Source organism: Eriocheir sinensis, unplaced genomic scaffold (assembly GCF_024679095.1).
Source record: "Eriocheir sinensis breed Jianghai 21 unplaced genomic scaffold, ASM2467909v1 Scaffold9, whole genome shotgun sequence".
NCBI lineage: Eukaryota > Metazoa > Arthropoda > Malacostraca > Decapoda > Varunidae > Eriocheir > Eriocheir sinensis.
This window is the reverse complement of record NW_026112274.1, coordinates 167301-182300: the sequence shown is the minus strand read 5'-3', so window position 1 is coordinate 182300 and position 15000 is coordinate 167301. Positions and strand designations below refer to the sequence as shown.

Genomic DNA, 15000 nt, shown 5'->3' with positions numbered 1-15000 from the left:
TCTCCCTCCTCTCCTCTCACTCCTCTAGATATACTTCCTCTCCCTCCTTTCCTTCTCCTTCCTCTCCCTCCTCTCCTCTCACTCCCCTCCATATACTTCCTCTAAGTCCACTCCTTCTCCTTCCTCTTCCTCCCCTCCTTCTGCTTCCTCTCCCTCCTCTCCTCTCACCCTCCTCCATATACTTCCTCTCCCTCCTTTCCTTCTCCTTCCTCTCCCTTCCTTCCTTCTCCTTCCACTCCCTCCCCTTCTTCTCTTTCCTCTCCCTCCATTCTTTTTCCTTCCTCTCCCTCCTTCTCCTTCTCCTTTTCCAGCATCAATATGAAAGAAAGTGAAGTAACTCCTAGTAAAGAAAAGGTTCAGCTTTTAGGAAGAAACACAAATGGTATCTCTTAAAAAAACGCGTATACAGTAGATACATATCAACTCAGAGTGAGGCTGACAAACTAGAGTTGGACAGAACTCGCCGCGAAACCAAAAAATTAATATATCGAAGCACGAAAAGTCTTGAAGAATATATAGCGGAAACAAGTAAATCTAAGCATAAAGATTTTTAGCTATGTAAATAATAAAGTCACTCACTTGTGGTATCGGACCGCTTGCTAATAATAATGATAACCACACGAACGCTGAAAATGAAACGGCTACAATCCTAAATAACTTTTTTCGCATCCGTATTTACCGACGAAGAGTGTTTAGCACCTCAACCGCCGGAGGCTAGAAGGACCGAAAAGATGTTAAGTGGCGTGCTCATCGTAGAAAGTGATATTTTACGCACAATTGAAAAGATTAAAGTAAGCAAAGCTCCTGGTCCAGACAAAATTACCCCTAGGGTCTTAAAAGAAATCAAACATCAAATTTGTAAACCGTTCTCCATCATATTCAATAAATCTTTTAACAGCTGGAAAAGTTCCGTCGGATTGGAAACTTGCAAATGTCACACCAATTTTCAAAAAGGGGAACAAGTCTCATCCAGCAAATTATCGACCAATTAGCCTGACATCGATTGTTTGTAAGTTAATGGAGACTATCATTCGCGACAATATGGTGAAATTTTTCGAAGAAAATAATATAATAAATAACTCGCAACATGGCTTCCGTAATAAACGTTCGTGTTTGACTAACTTACTTGATATTTTTCATTATATTTTTGAGGTATTTGATGAAAGCAGATCAGTAGATTTCATATATCTGGATTTTCAAAAGGCATTTGATTAGGTCCCACACCAACGATTGCTCAGCAGACTATTGTCGCACGGTATCTCGGGTAACATTCACAATTGGCTTGCGGACTGGCTCTCTGAACGGAAACAAAGAGTAGTTCTAAACGGTGTAACATCTAACTGGCACGATGTTAGAAGCTGCGTACCTCAAGGATCAGTGCTTGGCTCCATGCTCTTCTTGATTTATGTTAATGATATCGATGATGGGCTCACTTGCAGAGTATCAAAATTTGCTGATGACACAAAAATTGCTAGTAAAGTATCTGCGACACTCGACGAAGAAGCTTTACAATCAGATCTAGATCGACTTGCACTTTGGGCCAATCAATGGCAAATGAAATTTAACGTTGACAAATGTAAAGTTTTGCACATCGGATAAAATAACAATCGCGTTCGGTACGTAATGAATGGCCAACAACTTTCTGCAATAAGTAAAGAAAAGGATCTTGAAATCACTATATCAAGCGATTTAAAGCCCGGTCAGCATTGTTCAGAGGTAGTAAAAACTGCAAACAAATTGGTTGGCCTCATCGGACGAGTCTTTAATAATAAATCGGAAAAAGTAATATTAAAACTGTATAATTCGTTTGTTCGACCCCGTCTAGAGTACTGTGTACAGTTTTGGTCTCCCTATTACAGAAAAGACATAGAAAAGTTGGAACGGGTTCAACGAAGAGTAACAAAGATGATTCCTAGGTTGAGAAATTTATCATATGAACAAAGGCTTAAAGAAATTAATTTATTCAGCCTATCAAAACGAAGAATGCGAGGCGATCTGATAGAAGTGTCTAAAAAGTTTAAAGGATTCAGTGATATTAATGCGGAAGATTACTTTACAATTGATCGATCAAATAGAACAAGAAGAAATCACAATTTGGAGACAAGTGGTAAAAGATTCTCGTCGCACGAAGCTAAACACTTCTTCTTCAATCGAGTTGTTAATGTTTGGAACTCTCTACCCTGTGATGTCGTTGATAGTACAACAGTTACGGCCTTCAAGAATAGATTGGACAAGTATTTCGAACTCAACCAGCAACTAAGATATTACTCATTGTCGTAATAACGTTAAGTTCTTTCGAATACTGGTGTCCTTGTCCGTTTTTATCGCCCGGTTAGTTGTAGCAGTAATGGTAGTTATCTCCTCTTTCCTACATAAATTCCATGTAGTTTTTCCATGCTGCATGGTTCTTTTTCCTTTCCTGCCAGCTTTGGCTGGAGGCATGGGGGAGTGGGGAGAATCCTTCGCCTTTGTTTTCCTTCATCTTCCACCTTTGATTAGATAGTTAGTGTAGCTTGTCACAAACAGCCTCGTTAGGACCAGCAGGTCTGCTGTTGTTTGTTCTTCCTTTGTGTTATTTGTGTTCCTTCCTCTCCCTCATCTCCTCTCACTCCCTTCCATATTCTTCCCTTCCCTCTTCTCCCTGCAGTCCTTATTCTCCCTTCCCTCCCCTCCTCCCTATCCCTCGCCTCCCCCTTATCCTTTCCCTCCCTCCTCTCATAACTCTACCTACACTCCCTTCCCTCCTTCATCCCTCTCATTACAAGTAGCGTAAGTCAACAATAGAGTACAGCAACAGTGAATGTCCGCATGACAGGTGGAGTGAGGTGTGGGTGCAGTAAGGTGACAGGTTACTTGTGCCGTGCCTAGTACCGCCGGTAAAACGAGGATCAAGCCTCTACCTGTGCCCCTGAGACTACACCTCACCCACCGTGAGTATTGGGGGGGATTCTGGGGCTGCCCTGTGTAGGCCACTCGTCCTCTCCCAGTCTCCGTGTATTTCTAGGTTCTTGTATCTGTTCCTCAATATCGAGGTGCTTTTCATCTGCTCCTCAATGTCGAGGTGCTTTCATCTGCTCCCAAAGCCCCAAGTGGCTGTCGAGCAGATTAAATCACCAAAGCGGGCAACCACGTAATGAGCCAATAGGCTTACTGTTGCCTGCATTTCCATGTTTTCATGTTTCCATCCCTCCACTCTTTCCCCTCACTCAATCCCGCTATCATTAAATTATCTTCCTCCCTTCCTTCCTCTCCCCTCCTTCCCTCGCCTCCTCCCTCTCCCTCTCCTCCCGCCACACTCGTTATTGCCGCAACAACAGGCCTCTCTGCCTCCCGTATCCAGGATCAGCTGTATTCACAACAGCCTCCGTTGTGGCTGCCGTGCAGTGTGTCACACGGCGGCACTAGGGCACTGTCTGGTGACGTAATGGTCACTGCCGAGCACTGAAAACTGTCCGTCTCTTTCCCTTCCCACACACAGGATGGACGGCCATCCACTGGGCTGCAGTGTTAGGTAGAGTTGAGTGTGTGTCTACCCTCATCCTGGTCACGCCGCCCACCCCCGAGCTGCTGCAGGCCGCCGACGGACACACCCCGGTGCACCTCGCCAGCTTTGGTGGCCACGCGGATGTGCTGAAGGCCCTGGAGGGGGCTGACTGGCCTCTTTACGCTATGGGCGGCGATGGCTTGACACCCCTGCACTGGGCTGTTAAGGCAGGGCGTCTGAACGTGGTCAGGTACCTGCAGGATAAGGGCGCGGCGCCCAGTACGGGGGCCGGTGATGACCTCACGCCGCTGGACTTGGCTGAGAGGCAGGGTAAAGACTTAGCAGCGAGGTGGCTGGCGAGGAGGAGCGGCGCGGTGCACGGGGACGCCGCCCACAGCCTGAATCCTAAGGTGAGTTTAAGCACGCTGTTAGCATCCCTATCGATCTGTCTGTCTCTACAATATGCCTGTCGGTCTCTCTCTCTCTCTCTCTCTCTCTCTCCCCACCCCCCCCACATTAAGAGCCAGGCTGCCAGTCTCAATTGGTGGTAAAGTCAGTGGCGCCTGTCGTTGCAGGTCACGTCCAGTGCCGGGGTGAACGCTGCAACAGGTGACGACACGCTGCGGCCAGACGACGTGAGGAAACTGCTTGGCTTCAGGGAATGGCTGATAGACGGCTTCAACAAGAAGGTAAGGAATGTTAACATAGCTACAATAGACAGCATGATAAACAACATGATTACCGGTGATGATTGCAGTACTTATGATAATAATAATAATAATAATAATAATAATAATAATAATAATAATAATAATAATAATAATAATAATAATAATAATGCTAATAATAATAATAATAATGATGATAATAATAATAATAATAATAATGCTAATAATAATAATAATAATAATAATAATAATAATAATAATAATAATAATAATAATAATAATAATAATAATAATAATCATAATCATAATCATAATCATAATAATAATAATAATAATAATAATAATAATAATAATAATAATAATAATAATAATAATAATAATAATAATAATAATAATAATAATAATAATAATAATAATAATAATAATAATAATAATAATAATAATAATAATAATAATAATAATAATAATAATAATAATAATAATAATAATAATAATAATAATAATAATAATAATAATAATAATAATAATAATAATAATAATAATAATAATAATAATAATAATAATAATAATAATAATAATAATAATAATAATAATAATAATACACACACACACACACACACACACACACACACACACACACACACACACACACACACACACACACACACACACACACACACACACACACACACACACACACACACACACACACACACACACACACACTCCTGAGATATAGTTGCCTGCTTGTTGAGCCAGGTCACGCGGGATGCCGCCCTAGGTGGTGCGGGTGAGGTGGTGCAGCAAGCTGCTCCCCTCCGTAGTTACGTAATAGTGGGGATGCACTGGATGGTCTGGGACTGTCCTCAGAAACTTATCTAATTCACTCTTGAATGACTCCAGGGTCCCTGTAAGTTCTCGTATATGTCTTGGTAGTCTATTGAATAGTTTGGGTCCGTACACGGCAATGGAACTTTCTTTCACTGTTTGAATTTTTTTCCATGAGCCAGCAATAGGCGGTATCGCACATAATACTCCACGTCTGGCGTTATGGGTGGTTTTTATTGCTTCACTGGACTCAAGATTGGGAACCAAACCGTTGATGATTTTCCATATGTAAATTATAATATAGCGTTCTCTTCGTCTTTCCAATGAGTACAGATTTAGCTGGTGAAATCTCTCCCAATAGTTGGTGTTTTCTAGCCCGTCTATTCTAGATGTGAATGTACGCTGCACTGCTTCTATTGTTCTTATTTGGCCAATATTGGTTGGGCACCATAGTTGACAGTAGTATTTAATGAGTGGTATTATCAGAAATTTATATAATGTCAACATTGTTTCTGGATTCCTAGTTTTGAAAGTTCTCAGAATCCATCCCATCTGTTTTCTTGCTTTTCCTGCTGAACTGACTATGTGTTGTGTGAATGTGGCATCATCAGTAATAATGATGCCGAGGTCCCGTATACTATTCTGTTGTTTAATAGTTTCGCCATCTGGAGTCTTATAATTGTTTATGATGTGGCTGCTTTTGGGATGTCTGTAACTCACTAGTTCGAATGTTGATAGGTTAAATTCCATATTGTTATCTTTTGTCCATGCAAACATTTTGTTCAGGTCATTCTGTACTAGTTTATAGTCCTCTTTCGTGCTTATTGTTCCCATCATCCGTGTGTCGTCTGCGAAAGATGTAGCCTTGCAGTGTTCTAGCTTGGTGTCTATATCCGTAATAAAAATAAGAAATAACAATGGTCCGATAACAGATCCCTGGATGACTCCACTTGTAACTTCAGAATTCCTTGATTGCGTTCCTTGGACGACCACTGACTGTGTTCTTTCTGAGAAATAGTTTTGTATCCAGTTTGCAATTTTCTGTTTTATACCGATTTGTTTGACTTTTTTCATGAGGATCGACTGGTCAACTTTATCGAACGCTTTCGAAAAGTCCAAGTATATGACATCTACTCCAACTTCTTTTTCCAGGTAACCAAGTATGTCCGTTCTATGCTGCAAAAGTTGCGACAAACAGGATCGTCCTTGTCGAGACCCGTGTTGGCCTTTATTATATAATTCGTTTTTTTTCATGAAGTCGGCAATTCGTTTTACAAGGATCCTCTCAAAAATCTTTATAATATGCGAGGTTTTTCCCACAGGTCTATAGTTTTTGGCAGCCGCTTTATCTCCACCTTTAAATATCGGTGTAACTAGACTTTGTTTTAGCACTCTCGGGACCTGCCCTGCATCTAATGAAGTACGCCATAGTATGTACAACGGAGTGGAAAGAGTGTGTGAACACTTTTTCAGGAGTATAGCTGGAACCATATCTGGTCCTGCAGCAGAGAATGTATTTATTGCTGCAATGGCCTGCTCTATATCTTCCTTGTTGAATTCTATGTCTTCTAGTTGTGGGCCTTCTCTATTCTGTGATGGTTGGTATGCAGTTGTGTTACATAGTGGTTTGCTGTAAACTGAGTTATATTGTTCATCCAAGGCATCTGCAATCTCTTTGGGGTCCGTGATTTGCCTCCCTTTCCATGAAATGGGTCCTACAGAACTTCTTATTTCTGCCTTTGACCTAGCATATGAGTAAAAATATTTTGGATTATTCTTTATCGCATCCACTGCTCTTCTTTCTTCTGTCTTCAATTCATTTTCGTGAGATTCACCCAGTTTATTTTCAATCGTCTTGATTTTATTCTTTAGACTTCGTTGGTTATTTCTCATGTTGGTTTTTAATTGTTTAACCAGTCTTGTCCTTTTTTTCATTAATATTCTCCGATCACGGGGAATTGATTTTTGTCGCCGTTTTATCTTTTGGGGGATAAGTGCAGTGCATATATCTTGCAATTTAGTGAGAATGTATTCAACCATCATGTTAATCGATTTATTCTCTAATTCTGAATTCCAGTTAACGTTTGCAATCTCCTTGTTCACTGCGTTCCAATCGACTTTAGAGTGGAAGAAGTTTAATGCTGCAAAAGACTCAAGTTTTCTGGTATTATTTGCCTTCCCTATATCACTCAGCATCGTCTCCACTATCACTAATCTATGGTCTGATAGTATAGTGTCTTCAATGTCAACCGTATTTACCAATTCTTCATTATTAGTAAATACCAGGTCCAGTATGTTCTCTCCTCTTGTAGGTTCGTTTATTAGTTGTTTCAGTAAAAATTCGTTTGCCAAGTTCATCAACCTTGTAGAGTGTAGTCTGTCCACTGCTGTTCCCCCATATATTGTCTTGGTGTCCCATTCTATAATTGGCAGGTTGAAGTCCCCGTTTATAATTATTGTTGGCTCTGGCGGTCCCAATCTCCGTATCTCCTCCGTTATACAATTATTAAAATTTAGAAAAGTCTGTTGTGAACATCCTGGCGGTCTGTATACAGTGATTATGATAGTCTTCAGTCGCTCTCTATATAGCACTACGTATTCTGTTTCACCATCAGAACCAGCTACTAACATTTTTGTATGCCGAGACCAATCATCCCTCACATAAACTATTACTCCACCTTTTTTCCTTCCTGCTAGGTGGTCTCCTCGAAACTGTTGGAAACCACTAATTTTTATTTCCCCATCTTTTATATCTTGCCGTAAGTGTGATTCGGTAAAACACATTAATATTGCGTTACATGTCCTAGCTATTTCACTCAGCATATTTCTTTTATAATGTTTTTTCCTGGGAAATATACCCTCAATGTTGCAGCATATTATTGCTGATCTATTGAGTAGTGGTGTGCTTGACTGGTAATCTGGGGGTGAGCAATCTTGCAAATTTGGTTGATATGTAGGACTTATTACCTGTAGGCTTGGCTCAAATCTTAGTTTTTTGGATATATATCCTCTTCACATGTCATTGTGCGTCGGATAACTCGATTTTTGGCTTCTAAGAATGCTGGGCATTTTATATTAAATACTGAATGGGCTGTTTGTGGTCTATCGGCATCCGCACAGTGGCAACATTTCAAGTTATCTTTCGTGGTGCAATCATTTGACCTGTGTTCTCCGGCACAAAATCCGCATCGAGGTTTCAGCTGGGTACACTTTTCAGCCTTATGGCCATACTGTGAACAATTACCACACCTCAGTGCCCAGTAATGGTCATATGTATGACATCGTGACATATGCAGATAGATATATCCTCCATTTTTCATGACGGCATTTCTGATTCTTGGTGACACTCCTAGTATGACAGTTTTGAACCCTGGTGCACTTGGTTTACTGGTCAGAACTTTTATTTCATTCTCTTCATCTATGAGTTCAGTAATATTTGTGTTCTTATCCAATATTATTTGGTTTAAATCTGAATCCACAATTGAGTCTGGTACGTATGTCACGGCTAACTTAGGCCTCAATTTCTTTTGATGGGTTCGAATTGGGCGTTTCCCAGGGCTTCTACGGCTTGGGTGGTTATGGCACTGTTTGGGAATACTAGCTTCACCGTGTCTTCTGTCACGTTTCTCATTGATACAGTAGGGACAGACTTCAGAGCTGTTACAATCTGATCGTTATCTTCTTTTGTTACTGTAGAGCCACTTTTGCGTTTTATAAAAACAGCCTGTTGATTTGCTTCTACCATTCCTCTCGTTTTCTTATTTTCTGCCAGCTGTTGGCTATCCTTGGTTGACTGTATTACATGAGAAAATAATTTCTGCTTACCATCGGTTGTCACTTTTTGTGTAAGACTGTGCATTTCTGCACGCAGCTCTGCAATGCTGTTTTCCAGTCTGCTAATTGGTTCTTGGTAGTGACTGGTAGTTTGCTCCGTTGATGTGGTCTTGTCTTGTTTGCTGACGTCATCGCTTGTTGGCTGGGCGCCGGCTCCAAGGTCGTTTACCCAGCCTAGTATTTCCTCATATCCCTCTGTATTCGCTTTAACACATTCTTCACAGTTATAGGTTATACGGTAAGTGAAGTACTTGATCAAAAGATGAATCGGCATTTTAGAGCATTTAAGATGAAAGAGTTCTTTGCATTGGTCGCACTTAACTGCTGCTGTAAACAAGGGGGAGGTGCACTTGCCGCATAGTTTATCATCATCGTCAAGTTTTACTAATTTAGTGGGGTGTATCTTATCCATAGTTACTTCACTGCACCATACACTATTTCATTGTCTTGGTAGGCTTTACTATGTGATAATAAAGTCCGAAAAATACGATTTAGGATTCACTCGCGGGACGAGCACAAAAACACGTCCGTCCAGCACCACTGAATCACACACACACACACACACACACTGTAACACACACACACACACACACACACACACACACACACACACACACACACACACACACACACACACACACACACACACACACACACACACACACACACACACACACACACACACACACACACACACACACACACACACACACACACACACACACACACACACACACACACACACACACACACACACACACACACACACACACACACACACACTGTGACACACACACACACACACACACACACACACACACACACACACACACACACACACACACACACACACACACACACACGAAAACTGAAAATGTTTCAATATCCATTGAAATATATCTCGCTTTCCTTATTATTCTCCGTCTGCTCTCTATCATACTGCTGATGACGTCAAAACCGGAGCGTGAAAAGACCTGGTCTATTCCCTTGATCTTGTTCAGCACTATACAAACTGTCGCCAAGGACGAAGCCGTTGATAACATGCTACTCATGTTGGTATCACTGCTCATGTTTGATGTGGCTTCACTAGCCTGAATCAAGTGAGCGGGACTCGTAAATGAAGCAGTAGAATATGAGTTGGCTCAGTAACGCTTCAGGAAACACACAGGTGGAGTCTTAGTCGAAGTAAATTGGTCTGTGTTGTATGTAGCACTATAATATTGTCGTGTTTGGCTGATGAAATTAGGCTGTAACACCACACACAGGTGAATAGGTAAAATTTCGTCCAGTTTGGACACCATATAATAAACACCTTGCGTTATTGTTAGTCTTTTTTTCTCACCAACAACCAATGCTTTTAGCGTTGCAATCTGATTTTTTTTTTTCCAGATCCCAACAGCTTGTTCATGAGAGAAAAGACACGCTCAGTGAAAGCATTAGTTAAAGGTTGTCACATTATGAACTGAACTATATCTGACATGCATTGATGGTTGATGTTTTTGTCTTTGACATGGGGAATACTTTTACCCACCGCTGTTATTTATATCATATGAACATTATTGTTTTATTATTTATGAATGTAAAGCTTGAACAAGTGGCACTCAAATCACTCCGTAATATTATGGTGATATCTGGTATCTCAGTGTCTCCCTCTCTATCCCTCCCTTACGGGGGTCCTGTCCTGCTCCCCCCAGCAGAGCTGAGGTGGTGGGGGTGATCGCACTTTTACCAACCCTGCCGAGATTACCGGGTTGCTCAGTGTGAAATTCGTCGGGCCCTACTGTAACGATAGTTTTTTTTAGTGTGCGTACAGAGCAGTGATCTAATGGAGTGGAAAGCAGTGTCAGGTACTGATTCCCTCTCACACTGGCCATTGCCTTGGGGTGGTATGGTGTGGAGGGAGTACAAACTATACCATTCCCCACAAGAAAATTACAAACCTCTCTAGACATACACTGAGACCCTTTATCAGTGACTCGATGACGGACAGCCGAATAATGCAGAGAGCTTCCTGTGGCACGAGACAACAGTTGGAGCAGACATGTCAGTGCAGGGAAAGGCGAAAGGAAGTCTGGAGCATTAACCGAAAGCAGCGAGGAGGTATTTGTTCCTAGAGCAAGAAGCTTTAGGTCCAATAAAATCTCCGGACATTCTGTCAAAAGGATGCATGGACTGGATGGTTTACCTACTGGAGTCCTGAAATATCTACGTCTCAGCTCGGAGCAAATAGTGCATGCAGAGAACTAGGTAAATTTTTGGACCTCATAAAATGTCAAAATCAAGTAACACCAGGATGGCAGAGTGAGGCAGCACCCTCATCGAGAGGAGCAGGGCGGGAAAGAGAAGTGGTACAAGCTGGGGGCAATGTGTCACAGGGAACATTACCATTACCGGGGCGAGGCTGAATATCATACTGGCATCCGGAGAGTTCCAGGCGCCATCGCATTATTTTGTCGTTCTTTATCAGTGAAGAGTGATTCAACTTAACCCTACAAACCCCGAGGGTGGCCACATCTGGCCACCCCTCAGGCACTTCTATCAAAACGATACATTTTTCTTATTATCAAGTGTAAAAGAAAAACACTCCTTCAGATAAACGCAGAAAATACCCAAAATTAACATGTGATATCAATAAGAAGCATATGAATCCTCGTTATTTTGCTACACACGAATATTTCAAGAAACCGACGCCAATCATTTTGAAACACAGTTGATACATTATGGAAAGCGTTCAAACGGCTGCCGACGGTCAGATGTACAATAACCTATACGATACGACTATACTATTACTGTTACAAGTATATATACTTTTGTTCTATACTGCATGTTTTGCATTTTTTTGTTAATAAAGCTCTAGCTGATACACTAAATAGACCAACAAACAAACTGGCTGTGGTAACCATAATGAAGGAAGCCTATATAGGCTATATCCGTCGTTGGCAGCGTGCATTCTGGGTGCGTTTTAGCAAGGCCCTGTAGATGGCATTAGTTCTAGCGTGTGTGTTGTCAACGGGCGGCCGCTCGACACAAGCTTGTGATTGATGATTGATTGATAGTTTATTGTTGCAAGTAAACAACAATAGAGAAGGGAAGAACATGCCATCCCAACCACAGAGTTATATACCTAGAGCGCGCGCTCCAGTGTTGTGGGGTTGGCGGCGGGTGAGGCAAGCTACCCTGGTGCGGCAGCCATCTTGGGAAGCCCACTTTCCCTCACTCTGTGGTGGTGGTTTTGATGGTGGTGGTGGTGGTGGTGGTGGTGGTGATGATGGTGGTGGTTGGGTTGGTGATGGTGGTGACGTTGATAGTGGTGATAGTGGTGGTGATGGTTGTGGTTAAGGTGGTGGTGTTGATGATGATGATGGTGGTGGTGGTGATGATGGTGGTGATGGTGGTGGTGGTGATGGTGGTGGTGGTGATGATGATGATGGTGGTGGTGGTGGTGGTGATGGTGGTGGTGGTGATGGTGGTGGTTGTGGTGGTGGTGATAGTGGTGGTGATGGTGGTAGTGGTGATAGTGGTGGTGGTGATGATGGTGGTGGTGGTGATGGTGATGGTGGTGGTGGTGATGGTGGTGGTTGTGGTGGTTGTACGTGATAGTGGTGGTGGTGGTGGTGGTGGTACGTGATGGTGGTGGTGGTGATGATCAATGGTGATGGTGGTGGTACTTGATAGTGGTGGTGGTGGTGGTGGTGGTCTTGGTGATGGTGGTTTTCATAAACAGAGAGAGAGAGAGAGAATAAAACCTGAGTTATGTCATATGTCACGTCAGTCCGTCTCTCTCTCTCTCTCTCTCTCTCTCTCTCTCTCTCTCTCTCTCTCTCTCTCCAGCACCATCAACATCACCACCACTATAGCACCACCACCACCACCATCATCACCACCACCACCAACACCAACACCATCACCACTGCTACCAACAACAACACCACCACCATCACCACCTATATACCACTTACCTCCACTTTGAAGTTCCCGGCTGGAGCACAGAGTTGGCTGGACTGGGCTCCCAAAGATGGCGGCCGAGGTACTTCCGGTTGCCGCACCCGAGTGTCTGGCTCGCGCGCTCTAGGTATATAACTCTGTGATCCCAACCCTAGTAATACATGGGGAGGTGCGTTCGTGTGTGCGTGTCGGCGTGTGTCAACGGGCACGAGTCTCTAGGGGCGGCGGCGGCGGCGGCGGCGGCTAAACATGCTCGTTTTGAATGATGAATTATGGTACATACTATACTTATTTTGGCATTACCATGAGGTGATAGCTGTGTCTCGTACTTTATAACATTTGTTTATTTCTTTTACTTTGGCCAAACAATTCTTAGAGCTAATAAAGAAAAAAAAACATACGTCCTTGAGTGAATGACGGTTACTCACGCTGCTGAGACGCTGAGTCTGTCAGACGTCAATCACGTCACCTTGCCTCAGGCCTCCAGCCCGTCCCCACACTACGCCCCACAGGCCCCCACTGACTTTTTCCCCTTCCTTTTGAACATTTTAAGTGCCTCTGTTTACCATCGAGGATAAATAAATACTGGAAAAGAAGTAAGAACAGTTCAAGTGACAGAGAGGGGCGAGGAAAAGAAAGAATAGACGATTTACTGGCCATTCTTCTTCCCCCCCCGCTTCCTCAAACCTTCTAAATGACTGTGTCTTTGTTGTCGAGCAAGTAGCCTAAACGTGAAAACATAATGAAAACTAAGTAGCTACTCTACGGTTTCAGAGCTGGTTATCTTTCCGTTTTTTCTCCCCATAATGGAAAAAAGATATGAAGATATATAATTAGTTAACTAGACAAATTATTTGTACGATTTTGATGGGGTGATTTTTTTTTTCTTGAATGCCAAAACGAGGATATAGAAATGGAAATGCAAGTTGTCTGATTGATTGTGTCTTATTCTCCCTCTTTCCTGTTCTGGTTATTTAGGTATTTATTTATTATCACGATGTAACGAATGGTTCTTCTAAGGGTATTTGCAATGTCTGTAGTGTACTATTTGTGATTCTTATCTCCGTATAAAAGCTCTCGCTGTCCCCGCCGCGCCGCGCCGCCCCAGCAATGGATAAAATTGTTTCCGGTCAACCTATTTCCACCCCCTTGACGTATCAGAAACTTACTAATAAATAAAAAAAAGGCTACTTCAAAGGCTCTCCACCATGGATGTGTTCGTGTGTAAGTGTGTCTAACTCAAGTGGCAGAAATTCTCTCTCTCTCTCTCTCTCTCTCTCTCTCTCTCTCTCACACACACAGACACACTTGTACGTATCTCTTATCATCATCGCTGTCTTTTTTGTGCTGATTTTTCCTGAATAATAAAATCAACAGCGAGGTAGCTACATACAGGATGCGTGTGTACGACATTTGTTTGCCGAGTGAAGATGTCTCCATTCTTCCTCCAAGCCTGTGACGAGCGACAGAGGGAGGGAGGGAAGGAGGGAAGGAGGGAGGAAGGGAGGGGGAGAGATAGAGCGTTACCTCCGTTTTTTTTATACTCTTTTTCTTTTTACTTTCCAGTAGCTTTTTTTCACTTATTATTCATCATCGTTTTATACTATTGATTCGGTACCAGTTCATGAGCGTTATCATTATTCAGATAAATGAGTACGATGCTAGGTGTTAGAAGCGCGATAATTTGAAAACGTCGGAGCTTATAGGGTTAAACATCAAAGACGCTGCTGGCTGGTCAGCTGTTATAGCAAACCTCCTCCCGGTGAGAAAGTCTCCACTTGTGTACAGCTTCGATGATGGCAGTAGCCTCTCTTTCCATAGCAGGTTGGAGTCTTTCTGAGAGAGGTCAAGTTTCAGAGAAAAAGGTGAATATAATCGATTATATTAAGTACGGAAGGGTGGCTTCAAGGTCGTTATCTGAAAATAATAGCGTTAGTTGCACGTTGGAACGCGACTACTATTGGTCAATCCAAACGGGATCCTCGTGTTCTGATACAGCCGTCCGTCAGCCTCAGAAGCAGCGTACACCTTCTCATCGTCTCTGAGGGGGCTTGGCAGTAAGCATTTTGAGCCAAGTTTACTGGACATTTTGTACTTAGCCAGGGAATGCACCAAGCCGTTAATACAGGGATTGATAAGCGTTAGTTGAGTGGAGCGGTTAATAGTCTGTGAGTAATCAACTTCCATGCCACTCGTGTGTCGGTCGTCTTTGGTTACTACATAGTACTTGCGCTATCCAAG

At 42.6% G+C, this 15000-nt stretch overlaps 1 protein-coding gene across 1 annotated transcript in view; it reads left to right on the top strand.

The window, feature by feature from the left end:
* The window catches only part of LOC126994864 (ankyrin-3-like), a 33933-nt gene that overhangs the window by 8553 nt on the left and 10380 nt on the right, over nt 1–15000 (top strand). Inside the window, exons 2-4 of the mRNA XM_050854124.1 lie at nt 3479–3894; nt 4060–4173; nt 6133–6140. Of these exons, the coding sequence (XP_050710081.1) occupies nt 3479–3894; nt 4060–4173; nt 6133–6140 (538 nt within the window). The remainder of the gene's footprint in view (nt 1–3478; nt 3895–4059; nt 4174–6132; nt 6141–15000) is intronic.